We start from the raw sequence: 20,495 nt of genomic DNA, 5'->3' as shown, positions 1-20,495 counted from the left end.
AACTTTACACTGGACCTCAAGCAACGTGGATTGTGTGCCTCTCCTCTCTTCCTCCAGACTCTGGGACCCTGATTTCCAAAGGAAATGCAAGATTTACTTTCATCAGAGAACATAACTTTGGACCACTCAACAGCAGTCCAGTCATTTTTGAAGCAAGACGCTTCTGACGCTGTCTGTTGTTCAAGAGTGGCTTGACACCAGGAATGCGACAGCTGAAACCCATGTCTTGCACACGTCTGTGCGTAGTGGTTCTTGAAGCACTGACTCCAGCTGCAGTCCACTCTTTGTGAATCTCCCCCACAATTTTTGAATGGGTTTTGTTTCACAATCCTCTCCAGGGTGCGATTATCACTATTGCTTGTACACTTTTTTTTCTACCACATCTTTTCTTTCCATTCGCCTCTCTATTTATGTGCTTGGACACAGAGCTCTGTGAACAGCCAGCCTCTTTTGCAATGACCTTTTGTGTCTTGCCCTCCTTGTGCAAGGTGTCAATGGTCATCTTTTGGACAACTGTCAAGTCAGCAGTTTTCCCCATGATTGTGTTGCCTACAGAACTAGACTGAGAGACTATTTAAAGGCCTTTGCAGGTGTTTTGAGTTAATTAGCTGATTAGAGTGTGGTACTAGGTGTCTTCAATATTGAACCTTTTCACAATATTCTAATTTTATGAGATACTGAATTTGGGATTTTCCTTAGTTGTCAGTTATAATCATCAAAATTAAAAGAATTACACATTTGAAATATTTCAGTCTGTGTGTAATGAATGAATATAATATACAAGTTTCACTTTTTGAATGGAATTAGTGAAATCAACTTTTTGATGATATTCTAATTATATGACCAGCACCTGTATGTCATGTTTCACAAAAAGACCCCCTTTGAGTGATGCAGTGATGTAAACCTGGAGTTTCCTTTCAAGTTTGTTCTGAGGGCTCAATTTAAATAATTTGAAGACTTACCATAGTGAATCGGGGTAAGACAAAAACACAATTTTGAACATGTATTTGCAGTTTTAAATAAAGGTTCACTTGCAACAGCGCCATGATTTGTGCAGCATATTGTTTTGAAGCTAATGCCAACAATTTTAATACTGCATTAGCTCACTACTTGATGTTCAGTACTCATTTAAGTCCAGACCTGTTTAAATTAAGTGTAAGTTTCTTGTTTAATCCCTTTCACAGGTGGAGCACTATCGTTAAGGCAGAGCACCAGCTTGTCGTTTTGTTCAGCACAGAACAGGTTTTTTTTCTTCTGAAGTCTCTATGAATCTTTGTGGATCTTTCTGTCTGTGCATAATGAATGGAACCTATTAAATCAGCTCTAAACTGTTTTTTTTTTTTATATATATATAGAGAGGAGAGCACTGCCTGTATGTTCAGAGATTTAACCCCAACACTCTTGTGAAACACAGAATTGAGACTGAACCTGGTCTCTCTGCACCTATTAGCTTCTCTGCCACATGCAGGGGTAGTAACATACACCTGTTGTACTTATGTAAGTCTCTTTATTCCTTTTATCATCTGACCCAAATTACAGTTTTGTACTACTAGCAGCCCAACTCTACTTTGCATTATTTCAGATTTGAATGGCAGTGTGTATGAGAGTGTGTTGCCATTCAGAAGTTCATCTACAGGAGCTGAAGGTGTCCAGGCCCTATCTTGCTCCTTATGTCTCAGTCTTCCTCTTGGGGAAGAAAAACTGATGTCTGGTGCTGCTGTTGTGCTTGATGAGGCTCATGTGGCTGTGATTGGATTCCCCCACCCCTCTGCTGGAGCTTGTAAAGGTGATTCTTCATCTTCAAATCTAATAATCTATTCTCTTCACTAGGAGTGTGCAGTATTATTGCAGACAATATATATCTTGATTGTTGTTTTAACAATATGCAAGCTGACAAAATTGAGATAAATATGAATTGTAACAATGCAAGGTTTTAATATGGATTAGTGTGATTTAGCTAGTTGCGAAGGCTGTGATTTAATTATATAGTCTAATGCGTGAATTGTGCCACTGTGTTCTTTTAAAAATGAGCAGCTCATGACATTGTGTTTTCAGTCTCTAAACAGCTCGTTTTGTAGTAAATGCTTCTCTATACAAACTAAATCTCTGCAAGGTCTGTGAGTTTGGGTCACTTATAAATTAGGGCTGGGCGATATAGCTAAAAAAAATGGTCACAATATAATGTTTCACGTCATTTGATATTGATAATTATTGAAAATTTTTTATAACCTTTTTTAAACAGAGCAGTAAAAAAAAACTTAATTTTAACCACTGTATTTTTAATTTACCAAATTTGAGTCGAACAAGTCAAACACCAAATAAAATTGAAAAATAACCTTTTATTTTTTATTTGCAAATGAAATAAGTAGGGCTGAAACGATTTGTTGTCATTATCGACAATGTCAACAATAAAAAAAAGTCGACAATTTTTTTTTTTCCGTGTAGTCGTATATCATATGACCTTATGTAAGAGCCTGCAATAAAGCGGTTTGACCAGTGTGGTGCTGTAGCGCAAGACTGTAATTCAGCACTCCTGGATACAATTCAAGAGATGAAAACAGCGCTTCAGTTCAGCTCAAACGCAGATGAAACTTAAAAATGCTGAGCGGCGTGGATGAATATGTGCACTTTCCTCTTAATAATGAATTAAACGCAACAAAAACTAAAATTGGTGAGAAAGCAGCAGGTAAAAATGTGTCTGATTACAGCGATGTGGATGTTGCATGAGCTCTGCAGTTCAGGTCCGTGTATCTTTTGGTCATTTGATTTTTTGTTTAATTTTGTAAGTAGAAAAATGAAAAACAGCTCCTTTTTAGTTTTTTTATTTTTTGCAAAAAACGAAAAACAAGAATTCGGCTTAATTTTTTGTTTTTCGTTCAGGGTTAGAAAAATGAATAAACAGCTTGAATATTCGATTTCTACACGTGGGCGGGAATTAAACTCCCCTTTCTGCTGATTGGTCAGACCAAAAAAGATCAAACCATGCTGTCATCAGTCCTTCTGCAGTTCCGCGCGGCAGAATACTAGTCCTCTGCTGCAGCAGCAGTTGTACAGATTCTTAAACTTTTTTTATTGCAACTACATTTAATCTTTTTCTCATCAAACAACCAGCCAAATGAATGGCTCGACACAACCTGTTCTGTGGCAGAGCCTAGGGCTTTCTTCTGTGAAGATATAAATTCTATGCTTTGCATCAGCTGGGCATGCCAGGGCAGGCTACTGTATATCCTACCCTGGTCCCCCAGTAAGTTTGTTTGTTTAATTAAGTAATTAATTATTATTATTATAAATATTATTAATTTCAAAATAAATATTTTAAACTAATACAAAAAGGAAAGAATAATGCTTTGACTTGGGTATATTCAGAGCTGGGTAGATTACTTACAAATTGTAATCCGTTACTGATTCCAAATTACATGACAAAAAAATGTAGTCAGTAACTAATCCACTACATTTCACGTTTTAGGTAATATAGTCAGATTACTTTTTGATTACTTTTGACCTAACTCGTTTATCACACTGATTTAAACAGGATAATGGATCTTGTACCATAATGATATACCATGAGGACCATATTCCTTTCATTGTAATTAACAACATGAAGTGCATTAAACATTATATTACGTCAGGGTTTCCCCAAATTGGGGTTCGTAAAGGAACGTGGGGGGGGGGGGGGGGGGGGGGGGGGGGGGGGGGGGGGGGGGGGGGGGGTTGGGTAGAGTTTAATGAAAGGCTGAAAAGTAGGCTAATTAAATCATAAAAATGTAACATTAAAATAAATCATACACTTACTAAAAAAGATGAAATATTTTATGTTTACTTTCATTTCTTTGTGCCATATGACCATTCATCTATGTCAGAGGGTACTTAAAGGATCACTGATTATGATTTCACTTTTTTTAACTTTAGTGTGTAATGTTGCTGTTTGAGCGTGGGTACTTAAAGGATAGTTGATTTTGTTTTAGTTTAACGCAAGGGAGATATTGTCTTTTACAGAATTGCTGATTGACCACCCTTCAAAGTAAATATGTTAGGTGAAAGAGGTTCAGAGGACAAAGAGTTTGAGAATGTCTGCAAATAAGAAATAATGAGAATTTGTGCATTTTAATGAGTTTGAAAGACAAAAGCCTTTCAATAATACATAATAATACATGGTTAACCTACTGAGTGATCATTTAAATAAAAAATAATGCGTTCATCAGTAGTTGATGCAATGTTGAACACACTTCTTAAACCTGAAATTATTTTTGTAAACCCATTGGTCAAATGCTGTATAGCCACCGGATTAATGACTGATAACTGTGTGAATGTCCACAAACTGGAAGACTTTCTGAGTGTATATAAGCGGTAGACTATTTTAGAAAGGAACACTTAAAAAAAAAAAAAAAAAAAGGGGAATTAGAGAGAATCAATAAACGATGAATCATTTATTTCTATTGTGTCAATAATATGTAATCTATAAAAAAGTAACTGTAGTCTGATTTAGTCTGACACTTGTGCACTCGCACACAGGAATGTAACACAAGATTTACATAAATGTAATTAAATGCCATTTGGTTTGTTTCTCACCAAACCTTACTGTATACCTTCAGAACGTTTGGAATATACCATACGCCACGAGATGCATATTAATTAATGACAGATTTGCATCCGCTTAAAGAATGAAAAGTGAAAGTCACCGTTCTCTGCCATTAAATGGGTAAGTGCGAGCAGGACATTTTTGTGTGTGTTTCGGAAAAAAGAAGGTAGACCTAATAAGCCTTTAGAACAACATCTGACTAGTTACCCTAGTTAAATAAAACACAAAAACGTGTCTACTGTCAAGCACAGACCAGTATTGAAGTGCACAGGAAATATGCAGCAATCTAAACAGTTATTTAATTAATATTGAGAATTAGTTGATGTTCACCTGGATTTGTTCCTCAAGAGGGGGAAATAATTTAATAAGTTGTCATTTATAGTCATATGGTAAAATGCATATTTTTATTTGTGTACATTCAAAATGACTAAAAAATGTCGTCCCGTTGAAAAATAAAGAAAAACAACAGAATGCACTGCTTTAGCGCAAAAACATGAACCAATACACAGCTAGTAGGCTGCTTGATGCGCCTATTTTTAAAAGTCTACATTAAGGTTATTTGACGTTAAATGCATTATTTAAGTCATTTTAGAATAAATCACAGTATATATCATGATAAAAAGTGACTTTACAGTTTGGAAAATATGGGTAGGCTATGAAATCCCCCCCAGCAGCAGCAGAGGACTAGTATTCTGCCGCGAGGAACTGCAGAAGAACTGATGACAGTTTGATTTTTTTTTTATTTTTTTTTCTGACCAATCAGCAGAAAGGGGCGTTTAATTCCCACCCACGTGTAGAAATCGAATATTCAAGCTGTTTATTCATTTTTCTACCCCTGAAAGAAAAACTACAAATTAAGCCAAATTCTTGTTTTTCGTTTTTTGCAAAAAATGTAAAAACGAAAAAGGAGCCGTTTCTCATTTTTCTACTTTCAATATTAAACAAAAAATCAAATGACCAAAAGATACACGGACCAGTTCAGTACCCCAGTAAAGTCCAGTCACATTACGTTTATTTATATAGTACTTTCTGCAATAAATAGCCTTAAATCAATCAGCGTTACAGTATTAAACATGAAAAACCAGAGTCAGTGTCACTTTCAGTCAAAATTTCAACTTGATTTTCTGTTATAAAGCAGCTCTCCAGAGTGGAGCGAGCTAATTATAAAATCTTTATATTATTGGGAAAGGTTTTTTATTTATTTATTATTATATTAAGGTGATAGCACTTTTTCAAATACAGTTAAATGTTGAATAAAAGTTTCTCTCATCTCATTTTGTGTGCCAAATATATTTATTGTATAAATTAATTGTTTAATAATTGTAATTGCATAATATGATTTTCAAAAGCTGAAGTGATTACATTTATTTATTTGTTAGAATATGTATAACTCAGTATTTCAGGTAACTGCAAAAGCTGAATAATCAAATGTCTACTGATTAATCAGTGAAATAATCAGTGATTAGTCGATTAAACGATTATCAAAATAATAGTTTGTTGCAGCCCTATAAATAAGTGTTAAAGGGGTCATATGATGGGATCTCAGGGAGATGCTGTGTATCTAGGCGAAAGCAAAACCACTTTATTTGGCCTTGCGAAAGTAGATGCATTTAGGAATCTTTAAGATTACAACAGAACAATGCATGTTATGGACGACCGTTTCGTGAACCTGGGAGAGGAGGTAATTCTGACTTTGCTACGACAATCTGGCGCTTCTGAATCAGCTACTGTATGTTTTGTTATTAGTTTAAGTATTTGCTATTGAATGTTCAAATACATCTGCATCTGTGTGTGAGAGAGAGCGTGAGAGAAAGACAGTCAAACAGTGGAGTCAGCTGTCTTAACTGTCCGTGGCTTGTGCACTGCAAACAGATACGAGCTACATTACTGTGTCTGTACCGTGACTCTGTTCCCCTTTCGGCCTTGAACTGATGGTAAAACTAAGGACATTGTTAACCGTCTTTACATTTATTTTGAAAGATGAAGCTCGCAATTATGGAAAGGGGCGTTACGTTTCAGACGAGTGCTTGCTGTGATCGGCCAATCACAATGCACTGGGTCAGTTGGCCAATCAGAGGTGACTGCTCTTGTCAGAAGGAGGGACTTTGTAGAAAACGACACATTTGAGACGGTGTTAATTTCGTCAACGAAGACGAGGATGAAAAATATTCGTTAACGAACATTTTTTCTGTGACTAAGACGAGACTTGGCGAGCTAAACCTAATATATGATGATAAAAACTATGACGAAATGTATGCAGCGTCTTTGTTAACAGGACGAGACGGGACTATAATGTTATTTGAGGACTACCTGACATTCAAAATACATCCTATAGGCTACTGTCTTGTCATTTAAAATGTGCGTCCCTATCATTGGATTGCAATCGGATAAGGGGTGTTCACATAGTCTGAGTATGGCAGCCACAGTGGATGGATAGACTACCAGAACACGAACTAGCGATCTGAAACAATGGCCTCAGCACCCGAAGAGGTAGGGTTAAGGTGACCAGACGTCCCGTTTTTCCCAGGAGTCACAATTCATTGTCGATTAACTTAAAGTTAATGAAGGCGGGATAGGTGGAATGGCGCTGATAGTACTGTTCTCTCTCGCGCGCACGCTCCACTTTTTCAGCTTCATATCCAGCGTGCGATCAGTTCTCAGTGCTCAAATACACACACAGTAGTCCAAATGTCTTTCGTGTAGAATATTAAGTTACCTATCCATGTCATTAATGTTAACCAACAAAAGATGTTAAATAAATGTACATGTTAAGTAAATCTGTATCTAAAAAAATTATATTAATTTCTATGTCTTTCATATTTTTCTTATTGTGCTTCTATTTCAAAAATTAAATTATCTATATTATATATGAACAACTATAATTTTTATAAGTTGCTCCCTTTTCACTACTGTTTAAAGGGATAGTTCACCCAAAAATGAAAATTGTCGTCATTTAAGTTTTTCCAAATTCAGTCCTTGATTAAAATTTCTCATAAGCTTAACTGATTTGGTCTAAAGAGAGAAGAATTAATGACTATTTTTGTTTGAAAACTACATATAAAATAGCTACCAAAATAAATGTTGGTAACTGCAGTTTGACTAAAATAATGGCTTAAAGTAATGACTAAAAGTTGACAAAAATGCAATGACTTTTCGTCGACTAAAACTATGAAAGACTCAAATGACTAAAATGTGACTAAGACTATTAGGCATTTTCGTCTCAAGATAAAGACTAAGACTAAATCAAAAATCCCTGCCAAAATTAACACTGGTTTGAGAAAGGTGGGGCATAGAGGACCTACAATAATGTACAGTATCTGATAGGGCTGGACGATATGGCCAAAATTTATATCACAATATATTTCTTAATTTCGGTCGATACGATATAATTCCGATATCGATATGAACACTATTAAAAAAGCCTCGTAAAACCTGCAAAGAACGCCCACAACAGATGTCTGTGTATACAAACTTATGAAAAATGAATTTACCAAGTCTGACAACTCATTTAAAACCATTTAATATTTTAGGGGGGAATTTTTTTGTATTTTTTTATTTAGCCTTCATACAAACAATAAATGTGAAATCACTGTCAAATAGTCTCAGACCCACCTAATTAAAATTAATATCTTTACCTTCAAACTATAGGCTAATATATGCTACCAGTCAAAAGTTTTTGAACAGTAAAGTTTTTAATGTTTTAAAGAATTATTTTCTGCTCATCTGAGAGCGGTAGACCCAGTGGGTTCTCCAGTAATGGCTATAATCAAAGCAGCTCTGCTTATGAACGCTTCTTTATCAGATAAAATGAAAATGCCATCGAAACTTTTCTGAAAACAGAGATACATTCATATAAAACACCCGCGACGTGTTTTGATTTTGAAACGTGCAGTGTTCATGTTTATTCAACGAAGTCAAATGCCACAAATAAATCAATGTATGGGAAACACTGGTATATCAAAATATCGGAAATGTTTAAAAGCTATATCACTTATTGAAAAAAAATATAATGCAATACATATTGATATTGAATTATTGTCCAGCCCTAGTATTTGTTAAATAATGTGTTTTTTGAACATTAAAGCATGTCAACATATTCTGTTACACCAAATAAACAAAATAATGATCTTTAAAAAAGCATCATATGACCCCTGTAGGGAAACATTTGGCCTGTCCCCTGAGGCCACAGGAGGGCGCAATGAGCAGAATAATGCACCTCATTCAACTGCTGTCAATGCAATAAAATAACTGTCATCTATAAAATAAAAAAATGCATAACGTCTAAACTAATATTTATAAATCAAATGATTTTAAGTTGCATAAACAATTATGAACAAAAGAGCATTGTGTATTTATGCATAGCTTAATACTAATAGCCAAAGCGCCGATCACACGATTCCATTTAAAAACATATGAGACACAGTGGAATGGAATAAAACCCTCACAAATTCTCGAGACATGTTCTCTTAAAGTTGAACCTCCTTTAACTTTACATGGCTTTCTAATCATCTCTTGTGTGAGACGCGAGTGCAACAGTCATTTTGCATCTCAAAAATGCGCTGAATATGCGTTCTGTGTGAATGGCTTGGTTTAACCTAAACAATATCTTCTCCACATTGAGCTTCTATATTTCTCTAATTTTAAATGGAAAACACAGCAGCGGCGCATCTTGTGGGTTCAACTGAATAGGCTAACAAAAACATAAAAATGCAACAACGACACTTACTTAATCATAACTGCATCTCATGTGCCACTGATAAGGCTCCCTGACACGCACCTAAAATTCAAATACACTGTTTTTGCATTCGAATGCAAATTTTTATTTTAAATTAGACTAATTCCTTTTTTTGATTCACAGTCTCCTCATCGCAGACAGGCATGGCACTCATTTCAGCATGTGTTTGTGTGTTCTGTCTGCTTGGCTGTCATAGTGTGCTTTTAAATTAAAAAAGCATGAAACTATCGTGCGCTATCGAACATTTTTCTTTTTCTATTTCTTTAATGGTTTACCATCGATAAATACTGAAACCAATTTATCGCCCAGGCCTACTTATGTACTTTTGAAAATCCATCATGCGCCAACTTTCTTTCCTAATTTGAGGTTTGTTTATATATCTGCAGTCATAAAAATGTAGCTTTAATGTTCCCTTGTCCCCACCCACCCAAAGACATTGTTTTTAATTCAGTGGTTCAATTTTATTTCCCCAATAACTCGTTGCTTACTAATGATATACTATCTGAATTAATAACATATTCTCAAATGTGAGCTAGTGGCTCGTGCAATATAAGACTTCCACAAACACAGACTAGTGCACACCCCTACTCCTGAATGACATTGTGATTGTTACTACTTTTTTTTTTTTTACTTCCCTCCACCCCCACTCCCTTCCCTCTTTTATCACTCTGTATCTGATTGGTGGAATGATCATTGAGTTGTTGTCATCCGTAGATTACCTTTGCATCTGGAACACACATTTTCAAACTCTTCAGGCTAGTAAAGAAATGGCAGGAAGGATCTATAGTCAGGTGTGATTACTGTTTTATATATTTGTATACATTTCTTTTTAAACCTTTCATTAAGGTATACATAATTTAATCATGCATTGAGTTAAACACATAATTTCTCCTGAATACAGTTGTGGTGTTATTCTGGGAAGCTGTATGTCCCTCATGGGAAGATGCTCTCAGTAATTCCTTTTGATTGCCAGAAGTCATCTCTCGCAGCTGCTATGGGAAAACTGAAGCAGACAAGTCGGAGTGGTAAAGACTTTTCTGTTGAAATATGGAATATCTGCCCTGTACTGTTCTAGAGCGACATATATGAAATGTTAACATGTAAAAACAGAAAAACGTGTCAAAATACCTTTTGCCTTATCTTCAGCAGAATCCAAATCACGCAGCTTTGTGACTTCCTGGACTTGTAGTGACGTCACACAGACAACAGAAATCAAGAGCAGAATGTCAACCAGAAATGTAAGACACTTTTCAATTATGCCAGTTTTTCAGTTCAGATTTTATAGTGGGGATGTTCATGCAATGTCAGATTCATGGGCTTCATTACCAGGGAAAGCAAGAACTGATTAAAAAAAAATGTGTACCTTGATTGCAATCTAACTAAATATATAAAAGCATCTATCAAATAGATAAATGTAAATTCAACTAAATGTGAAACCAGGGGTCAGCAACTTAAGAAATGGGTAAAGGGGTATAATCACTGGCACCAGAGTAATAGTGAGTGGTGTATGTATTTTAATTAGATGTAGTCCCTCTCACCTGCATTACGATCTACATTGAGAAAATCCTTCAAGTCACTTTTATTTATATAGATCTGTTAATGGTAAAGATTGTGTTAAAGCAGTTTTGTAGTATATATATAGTGAATGTATTGTTTATTTGTAATAGGATAATTGTTTATTTATTAATTTTCAGTTAAAGGCAGTTCATCATTGAATTCAATGACGTCATCGACCAGCTCAGTTCAGTTTAAATAATATCTGTGCAATCAAGTCAACAATATCGCTCGAAATTAAGTTTCCCCAGCTAAGCAAGCAAGAGGCGACAGCGGCAAGGAACCAAAACTCCATGAATGGAGAAAAAAAAAAACTTGGGAGAAACCAGGCTCAGTCGGGGGCCAGTTCTCTTCCGGCCAGTCAAACCAGGTTGCAGGTTGATCCATGCTGCAGCAAAGTTAGATTGTGCAGAGGGCTCATCTGGTTCAGTGGTCTTGTCCCGATGGCCGTCTAGGAGACAAATTCTTCACTGGTGATCTGTCTCTGGGGCTCATGTAGTTGTCCTGGTTTCTGCTGATATTCAGGGCTGTAGAGGTCGTCTCTAGGTGCTGATCCACCATCTGGGCTGGATATGGTGGCTATGGTGACCTCAGAAAGAAATAGACTAATTAGCGTAGATGCCATTTTTCTTATGATGTAACAAGTACCTCAGTTACACAGCATGTTTGGAGCTATAAATACCCTTAAAGTATGAGAATTAGTGTACTTGCCGGCAAAAGCATGAAAGTATAATTTTGGGAAATTTTTGCCCCACAGTTTTGGGGAAAAGCCCAATTATAAAAGAACACTAGGCTTCTTGTGCTTGTATGTAGGGCAGCTTAATTTGTCCCAGAATTTTGTGCTTATATATTGGTATGACTAATAATAATAATTATGATTATTCATACTAAAAGTATTAACAAAAATAAATACAAAATATTACCATTTTAATAACAGTATTACATTATTAAAAATAACAAATATAGTATTTATGAATAAATATATAATTGTTAGATGATATTAATAATTTATCAGGACACTATTTTAGACTACTGCAGGGCAACCAGTTAATATGGAGGTAGCCTATAAGTATAAATCATTAGAAGGGTCTAAGGTTTTATTATAAAATGTTATGATAAATATCTATGAGAGAATTTTCTTTTTGTCAGGAGGTATGCAAAATCAAAATCGAGTCCATGTCTTTAATATGAAATATGAGCCTCTTAGGCATCCACTGAGAAAAAATCATGTACACTTCTGTACACTAAAGAAAGAATTGATTATCTTGTTTACTTAAAATTTCTTTAGACAGAAATATTATTTTCCTGTTTTTACCCAAAAAATAGGGTAGTGTGAGCATTATTGAGCGCTATAGACACATCGTATGTTTCATACTGGAAGCCAAAGTGTGCCCTTGTGCAGAAAGTCAAAATACGCCATCATTTTTGCTCATGATTTGTGGCAAGCTTTGTCAGTATGCTTGAGCACACATCCTCCACGCTCGCACTCAGCGCTGGCGCCCCACAGGGACGTGTACACAGCCCACTCTTGTACTCACAGTTTACTTACGACTGCTCTGATAAGTACAACTCCAACATCATCCTCAAATTTGCTGATGATACAACTATCCTAGGACTCATCACTGATGGGGATGAGACATCCTACAGAGATGAAGTTAATGCACTCACTGTATGGTGTGCTACAAACAATCTCTTGCTAAACGTCAGCAAGACCAAGGAGATGATCATGGATTACAGGAAGTCACTCTGAGGATCTTTCCTGGAGCCCACACACAGAGATCATAGTGTGAACAGCCTGTCAGTCTCTACTTCCTGCAGAGGCTGAAGAGGTTTGGCATTTCCTCTGACATCATGTCAAACTTCTACCGCTGCACTATAAAGAGCATTCTGACTGGCTGCATCACTTTATGGTATGGCAACTGCTCATCTTCTGACCAAAAAGCTCTTCAGATAGTGGGGAGTACAGCAAAGCTTTATTACTGGACACAAACTCCTGGCCTTACAGGACATCTGTCAAATGCGCTGCTCGAGAAAGCCCTACAGCATCATCAAGGACCTCACTCACCCTGCTCACCACTTGTTTGCCAAACTGCCATCTGGCAGGCGCTTACGATCCATCCAATCACGGACTACCAGACTGAAGAACGGCTTTTATCTTCAAGCCATCAGACTGCTTAACAGCCAGCTGTCCTTCAACTAGACCTTCAATCACTTACTGACAAAACTTTAAACACTTCTGCCACTTTAGACACAGACTTCTTACTCAGGACTACTTACTGCTCTTAAGGTTTACTATTTATTGTATTGTATTGTTACTTTTGCTGCAATACTTTACACTCTACACTGACACTTTGGACACTGATCTTCCTCAGTATTTTTTTTTTATCTCTGTACCTAAGGACTACCTAATACTCTTAACACTGTCTACCCTTATTTTAACCACATATTTGTATTTATTGCTCTGTCTGTGTTTATTATTCTGCCTATGGAATTGCACATGGCACTTCAATATCTTAATGCCCTACCCTTATGTCTATATTTTGTATGTTCATGTATACCATTTGATTATTTATGTATGGTCCTGTAATTGTCACTGTATGTCTGAGCCTCATCACAAGTATTTCAGTGCCCAGTTTTCCCCAGTGTTAACTATGCAAATGATAAATAAATGCCTCTTGAGCATGGAATAGGCTACATATTAAAGGCCCCGCCGATATAAACTTGCAATTATTCGACTAATGGATTAAATGAACCAATACTTAGTCAGGGGCAGCCCTAATAAAAATGTAGATCAAGATTGTGAGCTGCCTAAAGATTCCCACCCTTACAAATACAGTTTGATAGGGTCACATTGGAAATCTTGTAAGATTTAGAAAGGTTTAAAACAAATGTAATGCTGGGATAACATGGGTCATCAAGTTTCAAATAACTTTTAAACTTAACCAGAGTATGTGAGCAGAGTGGAGTAGCAACAATTTATCTTCCACGCTCAAAGCATTCAATAATCACTCCACTCCGGGTTCACCATTTCCCGTTCCTCATTCAACTGATCAGAAACGGCACACTACGTTCATTCCTTGACAAAATTTGTGGCCTAAAGTATTGTCAAAATCAGTATTGGTTCATTTCAGTCAAAATCACACTGCTCCACTCACATTCTCTGAATTTAACATTTAAATTTTTTTGAAACCACCTTAAGGTTAAATGCAATATATATAAATATATATGTATTTGGGACTATGGCCCAGTTTTTAAATAGAAAAATAAGTACTATGCTGAAAGTTGAAGACCCCTGTGACAAACAAACAAAAAACATTTTATTACTTAATGTAAAGTGTATATCGAACCTTTTTTGTTGTTGTCTTGTTTTTTTTTTTGTAGGAAACATTCAACTGTACTGCATGATCAGTTTATGATTCAGGCATGTTTGTTAGTACTTTCAGTTGAAAGCCCTCCCATATGCATGTCGGAGAGCTCATTGTTATATATATATATATATATATATATATATATATATATATATATATATATATATATTATATATATATATATATATATATATTTATATATTTATATATATATATATATATATATTATATATATATATACTATATATATATATATATATATATATATATATATATATATATATATATATATATATATATATATATATATATATATATATATATATATATATATATATATATATATATATATATATATATATATATATATATATATATATATATATATATATATATATATATATATATATATATATATTTATATATATATTTTTTTTTTTTTTTTTTTTTTTTTTTACTTGATTTTAATATTTTAGTTTAAATTGTTTGATTGTACTGTATATATAGATGTGCTTTGGTTCTATCTGTTATTGTCACTTATGAATGTTTTTTTAACAGGTTTTTTTTACTGTTTTTGCAGAATGTCAAGTCTGCACTGACAGTGGATCAACTCGTTGAACATATAAAGGTATAAGGCTGCCTCAGTGTTTTTGTTTTTTTTTGTAACTTGATACATTCAAGAGGTTAGCAATAGCAAGCTAGCTTTGACAGTATATAAGGGGAGAGGGCCCGTCCACCCTTCAGATATCTTGCCAAAGCCACACTTCCTCCAAGACAAGACATTAACAGCCAGAGCAGAGTCTGCAAAGCATCATGAGAGATGCTGTCATCAAAAGTAACAGTCAGTATCTGGTGTAGCGACCATCTGATTTAATTACAGTACTCTCATCCTCATGGACTGCACTGTCTTCGGTGTCTTTTACGAACATTGCAGTTTATTGGCTAGTTTGTTCTGGCCACATATGCAGTCCTCATGCCTCCCTACAGCAGGCCTATTGCATGCAGATGATCAGAGAGCCTAGGCTTCTTTCTTCTGGTGTTTTTATTTATGGAAAACATTGTGTAAACCCTTTCCAATTTACAGCTTTTTTTTTTTTAATTTTACTGAATTATCTTTAAAATGCAGTATCCTGAAAAAGGGACATTTGTTTATTAATTTATTTTTTTGAGTTTGCATATATATTCAAGAACCTTTGCAGATGGATTGTTCATTAGGTTGTGACCATGCAGTGTGTGTTTTTTGCTAGACTAGTGCAGTAGAGGATGTACAAGCAGAGGTGGGTGAGTTTATTCGTCGGGCTCCACAGGCTGACCTCCAGCTGGCAGCAGGCAGGGTGGCATTAGAGCTGGTTTCAAGATCCCAAACAGATGCCAACTTCTACCCTCAGTGTGCATTTCTACAGCTGCTGGAGACTCGGTACCTCTGCTACAGGTTTGAACTCACCTGCTCAGCCCCTGTCTCCCATCTCCTAGTGTTTTGTGTAACTATGCTCATTGTCTTGTTTTTGGAAATGTAGTGTTTGCCCTGAACTACTCTCATTGGCCATGGTGAAGAAAGATTTCCATCTCTGTCAGATTGCTTTCCAAATATTTTCTGACATTCCTGAAGCTGTCACCTGCGCTTGTCTCAAAGCTATTCTCAGGTGAGTTTTGTGCTCACATTAAGACCTTTACACCCTTAATAACTGAGCCATAATACTGTATTTTCCAGAATGTCACATTTTTTTTAAGCAAATATGTGCACACGCAACAAATTAGTTCTAGCATTGCTAACTTGAAATCACAGCCAATTCATCAAAAAACTAAAACCGAGTCAACCAAATATAGAAAAAATGACATGGCTCAGTTGAAATTGTCTGTCGTATGTAGGAATGTTTTGGTCATTGTGAACATGTGCTCACGTAAAGGATGCTATTGTTTGTGGATCTTTGGACATGAAGTACAAAGCCTAGTTTACATTATAGTTTAGCAATCAAATTTTAGGCTGCATCACGAATATTGAAACATTTGAATTTGTGTTGAATGAGAGGGAGGTATGTGAGCCCAAAACCGGTTCAGCTTGTTTGTAGGTTTGGCCTTTATAATGGCTTAAATGCTGTTTATAATAAGTGCCATTATGAAGTATGTAGTGTTTGTAAATATTTATTTTGCCAATTGTTTACCTTATTTTTAGGAGTGTGACGATAAATCGTTTTGTGGATTGATTCTGTTTTCCAAATGGATCATGATTCTCTCTGAAATCGATTCTGAGCTTAGTTTTTAACAGCAGATGGCACTGTGTGCTGTAGAAACAGCCGTACTTTGCTTGCTTCCAGTTCCTTAAACACACACCACTTGAACCTAAAATCATTCATAAAGTTCAAAAAGGTTGAAGCGAATTACAGGAGTGTTCACAGTGGGATGTTTAACATTAATTTTGTGTCATAAAAGCAGAGGTGCAAGTACATTTAACCACGTACATTACTCAGCAGAACGCTGAAGTGCTCTTATTTGTCAGCTTTTAAGTGTGCGGTTAAAAACTAGCCTAGTCCGCCATCTGCTGTGAAAACCCTAAGCTCAGAATCACAATGCATTCGGAGAATGGAATCGATTTATCGTTGCACCCCTACTTATTTTTGTATCTATTAACATGCATCATGCAACTTGTACACCGATGCAACTTTTGTTTTTTCCCTCAACAATATGCAGTTGACCTAAGCCCCTCCCCTCGAACGCAGATGAGCCAATGGCAGTCGAGTGTCAGTTGCACGGGGAGTGGAACTCGAAGATTTTTAGGTTTCAGCGACATAGAGAAACATTGGAAGATCCAAAGCGCTCATCAGTTTGATTGTTTTTATGCTTAAAAAAAATTGAAAAAAACAATGTGCCTGTGGTACTTGTAACACTGATTCCAGGTATCCTGAAAGGATGGGCAATATAATTCATACATTTCCTAAACCCAAACAAAACAGAGCAATATGTCCCTAAGCATTTAACCCCAATCCCAATGGAGACAAAAATGTTCATTTTCTGGTTGTCATACTCTCGTTAACTTACAATTTTCATCTGCTCAAGCAGAACGTTAATGTCATCTTGTGCTTCAGCAAGGTATCTCTGGCTAAAACTAGCAAACGTTTAAGCTAGTGCTATTACAAACCTAAATAGCGAACTGTTCTCACATGTAAAGTGTAGGTCAAAAACGCATAAACAAAGGTCTACATTTCAGTGCCTTTCCAAATTAAACTTGTTAAATGTACATTAATTTAATCGTTTCCTTCGATACATGAACAGTGTTGATCCGGGATGTTGTCATCCACAATCGTGACGACCGTAATATGAGACTTCTCCCGCTTGCATTGTGATCTGTAAACCTTCGCTTCGAGTTACCCACCATGTTTATTTTAAAATCTTTTATATATCCCTCCATAGAATATTTAATTCCCACTTGAATGGTGGCCCTTCTGTGTCCAAAATTGTGCAAAAACATCATGGAACAAGGTTTTCACACCGACAGCTGTCATTGTGAGATGCAGTGAGCAACTCTGTTTGTTTGTCCGAGGGAGCAACTGTAACTAAGGGGGGCGTACAATAGGTCAATTGCACCTTTTGTCCCAACTTATTTTACGGAAGATACAGTAACCCAGAAATACTTTTTTTGTTGTTTTTTAGTTTTTTTTTTTTTTTTTTTTTGCACAAATGCCTTTTGAAAAGAACTGATGTAAAACATTTTTTTTAATCCTTTGTCTGACTATAGTACTCCAGACTTGGAGATGGAGACTGTGAATCTTGACACAGACAGTGTAATTTTCATGAAAGAGCTGACTCAGGCACACAGTCGATCAGATGAGGAGGGAGGGCAGCTGAACGGCTTCTGCCCCCCAGCACTAGAGAGTGATGTCTCTGATACCCCCAGCAACAAGCTACAAAGAGATCCCTTATCACTGGATATGAGCTGTCCTGTGGGGTTACACAAGGGTGCCCTTCTGTATCCTTTGCTCTTACTGGTTTACAGAAAAATGAAGAGAAAAAAAAACCTTATGCTTTTTTGTGTTGTTCTGGTTTCATGTTTTCTTTAATCTGACTGATAGAAATGAGGTTCTGCAGACAGCGTACAGTGACAGATCCCTGCTGCCACATCTAAAAGATCTCACGGTGCCACAGGTCATAGTGAGTATCAGACAAACCAACACATCTAGCCTATGTTGAGTATACAATGTCCTATTATTTAGTCCCTTAAATTGTGATATGCCTTACTTTGTTTGTTAAAGGATCAATGGGAAAAATATAATCTTTGATCTGTTCTCTCAAATCATTTTTTTGGTCTTTTTACAGTATCTGAGGTTCCTTTATTTTAAATATTCTCATGATGCCCACAAACAAATCCGAGCTTTACGGACCCCAAGTATTTCTCAGGTCTGTCACCAAACTGTAAATATTATTTCAAACTATTTTTCGCATTACATATTGTTCGTCTAAGGTTGGTGTTTGTCTTTTGTTTTTTAAAGATCATAGACTGGGTTTGCTTACTACTAGATGCTCATTTCACCGTCTTGGCTGTGGCACCAGAAGCCAAAAGATTGGTCTTTGATCTTCACAAGTTTGTGAGATCACAGGTAGGGCACGTTCCTTATTCCTTATTGTAGACACTGTATATCCTGTACTTACTGCTTATTGCACTTCTGGTTAGATGCTAACTGCATTTCATTGCCTTGTACCTTACATGTGCAATGACAATAAAGTTGAATCTAATCTTATTGTTGACGGAAAATTACAATTCTGTGCTTTTTATTTTATAAAGCTGAAATTACAATGAAAAATTTCTTGCAACCCTTTTCAGGTAAAACTGTATGCTGAACTGGGCAAAATTGAGGGAAGTCTTCAAGTGCTTAAAAATTCCAAACAGTCTGAAGATTTTGGCATGTACGCCATACAAGTAATTGAGCTCTTTTAGATAACTTGCACAGGTTATTTTTAATAAAATGTGCCCTGTTTTCTGCCTGTTATGAAATGTATTATGAAATTACTGAAATAAAGCTTTGCAGTATATCATACTCAATGTGTTTTATTCATGTCTGTACGAACTAGGGCTGCAACAAATTATTTTGATAATCGATTAATCTAACGATTATTAGAATGATTAAATGGAAAAAAACTCTCAAACCATTAGGCCACAACTTCCCCCAACTTCTTCAATCGACTAATCATAGATTTTTTCACTGATTAAAGCTGCAGTCCATAACTTTTTTTGGTTAAAAATTATTCAAAATAAATTTAAGCAAGTACATTACCAGCCAGTGTTCAAAACTGTCGCTTTTAACTCAATTCACAATGGTAGGCTTGTAATAAAGTTTTCAAATTTGAGTGATTTTCGCGGGAAATTCGAGCATGGCGCTGCGTTATTACGTCACATCTACAAACAAAGAAGTTGTCCCGGCTAGTATGCTAAATTGCACGTGAGGATGCTGCAGGTGACAGATAGCCTTTTCTCACAGCAGCTGGAACAATGGCGGATTGTAATGCAGAAAGGTTGAAACGACAATCATCAGTGACTGGAGATTCACCCTTAGTCAAACCCAGAATTCGAATGGTATGACAATTAGAGATTAGATTACAGAAATTGAAATATACAGGTAATGCTAATACACATTAAATACATGCACTCATGCGTTGCTGATGTTATTAATGTCAGCTATTTGAAAACAATAATAATTGGTTTGTTGTGATATGAGCTAACCAATAGTTAGATTTAATCACCATTGATAGCGCAATTTATTGTAATAACAGTTTGTTAGGTTGATTAGAAATTATTGTAATGGTTTTTTTTACTTGTTCAGATGACATTCTCCAGTGAAAAATCTTATTTGGGTCTTTCAAGATGTAGAATCGGTGAATAAAAAGTGCAGTATCAACACCGGTACGGTAACTGATAGCCACACATTAGATTCATCCATGCTGGAGCAGTGCCGGTGCACAACCCATGCAAGGAAGATAATTACGCAAATAGCTACAATTGCAGATTTTCAAACAGATGGTGAAAAAGATGCAAAACTTTAATCAGTAGACATTTATTGATTATTCAGGTTTTGCAATTAGTTGAAATATTGAGTTATACATATTCTAACAAATAAAGGTAATCACTTCAGCTTTTGAAAATCATTATGTAATTACAATTATTAAATTATACAAACAAATATATTTGGCACAAAATGAGATAACAGAGAAACACTCTAATTCACCATTTAATTGGCTTTATGAAAAAGTAACTGAATGACATCTTTCT

General features: G+C 35.8%; 1 protein-coding gene across 2 annotated transcripts in view; it reads left to right on the top strand.

Annotated features, from left to right (window-relative positions):
• Positions 1–19,266, top strand: part of nol11 (nucleolar protein 11) — a 57,535-nt gene extending 38,269 nt beyond the window's left edge. Inside the window, exons 5-18 of one of the 2 annotated variants that reach the window (XM_042758103.1) lie at positions 1,185–1,242; positions 1,356–1,497; positions 1,583–1,786; positions 10,029–10,105; positions 10,216–10,339; positions 10,464–10,552; positions 14,817–14,864; positions 15,484–15,668; positions 15,754–15,879; positions 17,970–18,200; positions 18,304–18,382; positions 18,536–18,628; positions 18,721–18,828; positions 19,053–19,266. In XM_042758103.1, coding sequence (XP_042614037.1) covers positions 1,185–1,242; positions 1,356–1,497; positions 1,583–1,786; positions 10,029–10,105; positions 10,216–10,339; positions 10,464–10,552; positions 14,817–14,864; positions 15,484–15,668; positions 15,754–15,879; positions 17,970–18,200; positions 18,304–18,382; positions 18,536–18,628; positions 18,721–18,828; positions 19,053–19,166 — 1,678 coding nt within the window. In that variant the 3' untranslated portion in view covers positions 19,167–19,266. Of the gene's footprint in view, positions 1–1,184; positions 1,243–1,355; positions 1,498–1,582; positions 1,787–10,028; positions 10,106–10,215; positions 10,340–10,460; positions 10,553–14,816; positions 14,865–15,483; positions 15,669–15,753; positions 15,880–17,969; positions 18,201–18,303; positions 18,383–18,535; positions 18,629–18,720; positions 18,829–19,052 lie in introns of both variants that reach the window. The other variant, XM_042758102.1, reaches the window with a different exon arrangement.
• The last annotated feature ends 1,229 nt before the right edge of the window (positions 19,267–20,495 follow it).

The sequence above is a fragment of the Cyprinus carpio genome, chromosome A6, assembly GCF_018340385.1.
Source record: "Cyprinus carpio isolate SPL01 chromosome A6, ASM1834038v1, whole genome shotgun sequence".
Taxonomy (NCBI): Eukaryota; Metazoa; Chordata; class Actinopteri; order Cypriniformes; family Cyprinidae; genus Cyprinus; species Cyprinus carpio.
This window is presented reverse-complemented; position numbering and strand designations above follow the sequence as displayed.